Source organism: Protobothrops mucrosquamatus, unplaced genomic scaffold, assembly GCF_001527695.2.
Source record: "Protobothrops mucrosquamatus isolate PMUCROS unplaced genomic scaffold, P.Mucros_1.0 scaffold5852, whole genome shotgun sequence".
Classification (NCBI taxonomy): Eukaryota; Metazoa; Chordata; class Lepidosauria; order Squamata; family Viperidae; genus Protobothrops; species Protobothrops mucrosquamatus.
Genome location: NW_015391697.1, coordinates 1 through 6,270, shown reverse-complemented (window position 1 = coordinate 6,270; position 6,270 = coordinate 1). Strand labels below are relative to the sequence as shown.

Genomic DNA, 6,270 nt, shown 5'->3' with positions numbered 1-6,270 from the left:
AGGAAGGAAGGAAGGAAGGAAGGAAGAAGGAAGAAGGAAGAAGGGAGGAAGGAAGGAAGGAAGGAAGGAAGAAGGGAGGAAGGAAGGAAGGAAGGAAGGAAGAAGGAAGAAGGGAGGAAGGAAGGAAGGAAGGAGGGAGGGAGGGAGGAAGGAAAAAAGAAGGAAGAAGGGAGGAAGGAAAGTTTTTTTTATTATTATTATAGTTTTTATTAAGTAAACATTTAAAAACAGGTTGAACACAGTGTGACTTTTCTGGCTGTTATTTTGCCATACATACTACACCATATACCATATATCTTCCTAGTCATTGATCTTTTATACCATTTACATATTGCATTTTATACTATTTACATATTTATATATTTACATACATATTTACGTCTATTTATAACATAACTTGGGAGGAAGGAAAGTTTAGGGAAAGAGGGAGGGAGAGAGGAAACAAGGAAATAAGGGAAGGAGGGAGGGAAGAAGCAAAGGAGGGAGGGGAGAAAAAGAAGGGAGGGAGGGAGGAAGGAAGGAAAGAAAGAAGGAAGGAAGAGCAAAGTTGTTATTCCCAACTCCCACCAAGCCAGGATTATCTCAGGGGCTGCCCCAAAGAAGAGGGAGTCAAGCTATCCTCCAAAGCCCCTGAAGGCAGGACGAGAAGCAACGGATGGAAACTGATCAAGGAGAGAAGCAACTTAGAACTAAGGAGAAACTTCCTGACAGTGAGAACAATTAACCAGTGGAACTCCTTGCCTCCAGAAGCGGTGAATGCTCCAACACTGGAAGTTTTTAAGAAGAGACTGGACAGCCATTTGTCTGAAATGGTGTAGGGTTCCTCCCTGAGCAGGGGGTTGGACTAGATGACCTCCATGGTCCCTTCCAACTTTATTATTATTATTATTATTATTAGCTTAAGGTAGCAAAGGTATAACCGCAAACAAATATAGAGATAATTATCAGAATTGTTGATAGAAAATTAGATGGTGATAGATAGGATGTGCTCAAAGGGGCTTCCTGGAACATGGGGAAGGGGTGGTGGTGGTTTTTAGGCGGTCCAGATTAGGTGTCAGGCTGCCCCTCCCCCAGCTGCCCCTGTCCAGAGCTCAGGGGGGCAGCCCTTCCCGCAAGCAGTCAGGCAGCCCCCCAAGTCGGGCGGAGAGGTCCCAGAACTGCCTAACCCAGCAGAACATCTAGTACAGTGTTTCTCAACCTTGACAATTTTAAGGCATTGCTGGCTGTGGAATTCTGGGAGTTGAAGTCCACATGCCTTAAAATTGTCAAGGTTGAGAAACACTGATCTAGTAAAAGAGCAGAGCAAAGACACCCCAACTTCAGGGAGCCCCCAGGCCCCCCAAGGCTGCCAGAGTCTCCATGAGGGACTGCAGCAGCCCCCACCCCCCCGCTAGGAGCACAGAAGCAGGAGCTCTGAAACTTCCCCTTCAGAACTTTACAAGCCATTTTATTTTTATTGATTGGTTTATTATTTTTGATCAGGGGACTGGAGGCTAAAACATACAAGGAACGGCTGCTGGAATTGGGTATGTCCAGTTTAATGAAGAGAAAGACGAGGGGGGACAGGATAGCAGCCTTCCAGTATCTCAGGGGCTGCCCCAAAGAAGAGGGAGTCAAGCTATTCTCCAAAGCCCCTGAAGGCAGGACAAGAAGCAATGGATGGAAACTCATCAAGGAGAGAAGCAACCTGGAACTAAGGAGAAACTTCCTGACAGTGAGAACAATTAACCAGTGGAACAACCTCCCTCCAGAAGCGGTGAATGCTCCAACACTGGAAGTTTTTAAGAAGAGACTGGACAGCCATTTGTCCGAAATGGTATAGGATTTCCTGCCTGAGCAGGGGGTTGGACTAGATGACCCCTAAGGTCCCCTTCCAACTTTACTATTATTATTATTATTACCTCCCAGAGGTGCCAGCCAGTTTTGCTCATCCCATCCTAGGAGATCAGACCGTCTGGACCTTCCCTGGTAGAGATTAGCTGCGCGACACTCGCACTCAGAGCTGGAATTGGGCCCCTTTGGTGAGCTGAGCCAGCTGGGAAGGCAGCAGGTCCACAAAGCACTCTGGGAAATTCTCAGCCCTTCTCCTGACATTCATCCCTGGGTGCCAGCCAGCCACACAAAACATCGGCCCAGAATCCTCTGAGCCGGAAACACATTGTGGGGTGCACAGATTCTATCCGGGAATGATAGGAACTGTAGTCCGGCACTCCTGGAGGCCACCGTGACAGAAAAGTGGTGGGCGCTTCATCCCTGGAGGTTTTCAAGAAGAGGCTGGACAGCCATTTGCCTGGAAAGGTCTAGGATCTCCTGCTTGAGCAGGGGGTTGGACTGGATGACCTCTGAGGCTCTACACTTGCGAAATACTGGGCTGGGGCGGGGCCAAAATGCTTCTCTGCCATAAAAAAAAACAACAATTTATTGAACCTGGCCTCAACACTGGAAGAAGAGACTGGACAGCCATTTGTCTGAAATGCTATAGGGTTTCCTGCCTGCGCAGGGGGTTGGACTAGATGACCTCCAAGGTCCCTTCCAACATTATTATTGTTTTGTTGTTGTTGTTATTATTATTATTATTATTATTATTGATCATCGCACAGTCAGCCAGATGTTCAGATTGGATTTGGCATTTTTGTCTACCTATCGAGTCCTTACCCAGGACCTGGGATAGGCAGATGTGGAGGTTTGATGGTATTACAGATATCGTCGCAGGATGGAAGCAGTTCCTAGTAAGGCCGCCTTTTGCAATTGACTGATGGCGAATTTGTCAATGCCGATGATGGTGTCCAAGTGGTGCTCCAGTTGTTTTGGAATTGCACCCAAGGCGCCTATGACTATTGGTACCACCCTTGCTTGCTTTTGCCATAGTCTTTCTATTTCTATTTGTAGGTCTTTGTATTTTGTGATCTTCTCCAGTTCTTTCTCGTCTATTCTGCTGTCTCCAGGCACTGCCACGTCCACTATATTATTATTATTATTGTTGTTGTTATTATTATTATTATATTATTAAACATTTATTATTTACATTTATTATTGTTGTTGCTTTGTTGTTTTGTTATTATTAATTACATTTATTTACATTTATTATTTTTATTATCATTATTATTATCATTATTATTTATTATTCATTTTTATTCATCATCATCATTATTATTACTACTACTTACGTGGCTCCAACCTGCCGCAACCGTAGAAACGCCGGCGTGAACTGGTAGCGCACAAACCGCCCGGCGTTCGGGTCAGCCTCCTTCTTTTCGCTGCGCTCACGTTCTGGGGGGGGGAGACAAGATAGAGCACCCCAGTTGCAGGAGGGCTGGGTGGTGCCCAAACTCTGCATTCCCACCCGGGGCTTCTTTCAAAAGCCGTCCTGGCCTTGGAGCCCTTGACGGGTTGTGCCCGACGGATCTGTACCCTGCCTGCAAAAGGCGATGCCCTGGCATGACGGGACTGGCACAGGTCTTGGCGGCCCCCAGAAGGAAGCCCAGCAGGGTTGAGTGAGGGCCTAAGACAGGATTTGGCCACTTGAAGACTGGTGGACTTCAACTCCCAGAATTCCCCAGCCAATAATTCTATTCTATTCTGTAATTCTATTCTATTCTATATTCTATTCTATATTCTATTCTATATTCTATTGAATAGAATATAGAACAGAATACAGAATAGAATCTATTCTATATTCTATTCAATTCAATTCTATATTCTATTGTATTCCTTATTTTAATCCTATTCTATATTCTATATTCTATATTCTATATTCTATTTCTATATTCTATTCTATTCCTTATTCTATTCCTTACTGTTCTATTCTATTCCATTCCTTATTTTTATTCTATTCTATTCTATATATTCTATTCTATATTCTATTCATTCTGAATTCTATTCTGAATTCTATTCTATATTCTATTCTATTCTATTCCTTATTCTATTCTATTCTATACTATTCTATTCCTTATTTCTATTCTATTCTATTCTATTCTATTCTATTCTATTCTATTCTATTCTATTCTATTCTATTCTATCCTATCCTATCCTGTAATTCTATTCTATTCTATATTCTATAGAAAAAGTGGCTTATAACCAATCCTCACACTCGCAACGGTCACAGCCTCCCCACAGTCACGGGATCAAAATTTGGGCACTTGGCAACTGGCATGTACTTGTGACAGTTGCACTGTCTCTGGGTCACATGATCAGCATCGGTGGCTTCCCCAGACACGCAAAGCCTAGAGGAGAAGCTGGATTGTCTTAATGACCGTGTGATTCACTTAACAACTAGGGCCAAAAGGGCCATAACATTAGGCAGCACTCACTGAACACCCGTCTCACTTAGCAACACAAATTCTAGCCCCAATTTGTTCGTAATTCGAGGATTACCTGTACTGTGGATTTGCCTCTAATTTGAAACGGGTCTGGCGGAAGATCGAAAGTGGCCGCCATCAAAACGTGGCAAACAACCCGGGAGGGGGCTGTGGGGGGGGGAAGGAAAGGGGAAGGGGAGCACAGACAGGGTCCTCCCGCCTGCCGCAAAGTGGGGCGCACTCACCTGAGGCGGGGGGCTTGGTGATCTCAAAGAGGACCGTGCCAGATTCCATATCCCGAATCTTGAAGCGGGTGAAGTCGATCTTGTAAACGTTCTCCTCCGGGGTGCACAAATAATCTGCGGGAGGAAAAGCCGCCCTTCAAAATTTCAGCGGCACTGAACAGAAATGGCTTAGGACCGGTCCTCACACTTACGTCCGTTGTAGCAGCCTCACGGTCACGTGAGCAAAATTCGGGCAACTGGCAGGCATTTACAAGGGGTTGCAGCGTCCAGGGCTCACGCGGAAACTTTTGAAGTTTCAGGCTGGCCGGAACAAAACCACAATCCTAACCCGAGGAGCTGGAAGAGACTTCTGCATTGGGGGTTCAGGATACCGTCGCCCATTGGATACTATGGTCCAGGGGGCCTCAAACATGGCTCCTTTAAGACTTGTGGACTTCAACTCCCAGAGCTGGCTGGGGAATTCTGGGAGTTGAAGTCCACAAGTCTTAAAGGGGCCAGGTTTGAGGATCCTGCCATAGCCCATCACATGTCTAAATAATTCTCTATCCCGTGGGAACCAAGGTCATTTCAAATTGTCAGATTGGGAAACGTAGCGCATGGCATAGTATTGGGGTGGGAAGTTTGACTTTGTAAATAGTGTAACTCTCTGCAGGGAATTTCAGACTTGGTTTCACTTTTGATCATGCCGATACCTTGTCATCAATAAACATGTTCTTTGAGGAAGCCTCTAGCCTCTGAGTTCTGTTTTATCTGGTCTCATCTCAAGACCCCAGTGAGGCCACACCTGGAATACTGCAGCTACGTTTGGTCACCGTATCACAAAAAAGATGTTGAGCGTTTGGAAAAAAATTCAGAGAAGAGCAACTAAGATGATTAAAAGCCTGGAGACTAAAACATACTGTACGAAGAACGGCTGCGGGACTTGGGTTTGGCTAGTCTACAGAAAAGAAGAAACAGGGGAGAGATGATAGCAGTATTCCAATATTTGAGGGGCTGACCCAAAGAAGAGGGGGTCAAGTTATTCTCCAAAGCACCAAAGGGAAGGATGAGAAACAATGGTTGGAAACTGATCAAGGAGAGAAGCAACCTGGAATTAAGGAGAAAGTTCCTAACAATGAGGACAATTAACCAGTGGAACAGCTTGCCACCAGAAATCGTGGGTGCTCCATCACTGGAGGTTTCTAAGAAGAGACTGGACGGGCACATGTCTGAGATAGTATAGGTTCTCCTGCTTGAGCCGGGGGCTGGACTAGAAGACCTCCAATGTCCCTTCCAGCTCTATTCTATTCTATTCTATTCTATTCTATTCTATTCCTTTCCATATACTTTTCATATTCCATTCTATTCTATTCTATTCTATTCCTTTCCATATACTTTCCATATTCCATTCCATTCCATTCTATTCTATTCTATTCATCTACTGAAACCATGATATATAGTTTTATTAGAAGGGTATCGCATAGCCAGAACAGAGAATCACGCACCAACATCCCTAAAATCTACTTTTCCCTCTCTTAACTGGAGGGAGCTGCCAGTTAAGAAGTTGTGGGTGCTGCTCCATCCCTGGAGGCTTTCAAGAAGAGATTGGACAGCCATTTGTCTAGAATGGTGTAGGATCTCCTGCTTGAGTGGGGGGCTGGACTAGAGGACCTCTAAGGTCCCTTCCAGTCTTAGGATTCTATGTTCCTCAACAGGAATCCGCAACCTCTGTTTCCATGGCATGCCAG

The 6,270-nt window shown here is 45.0% G+C and overlaps 1 protein-coding gene across 1 annotated transcript in view; it reads right to left on the bottom strand.

Moving 5' to 3' along the window:
* Positions 1-4,652, bottom strand: part of LOC107299975 (protein unc-119 homolog A-like) — a 5,932-nt gene extending 1,280 nt beyond the window's left edge. Inside the window, exons 1-2 of the mRNA XM_029286912.1 lie at positions 4,544-4,652; positions 3,168-3,270 (exon numbers count right to left, since the gene is read on the bottom strand). Coding sequence (XP_029142745.1) covers positions 3,168-3,270; positions 4,544-4,592 — 152 coding nt within the window. The 5' untranslated portion in view covers positions 4,593-4,652. The remainder of the gene's footprint in view (positions 1-3,167; positions 3,271-4,543) is intronic.
* Positions 4,653-6,270: the final 1,618 nt, after the last annotated feature.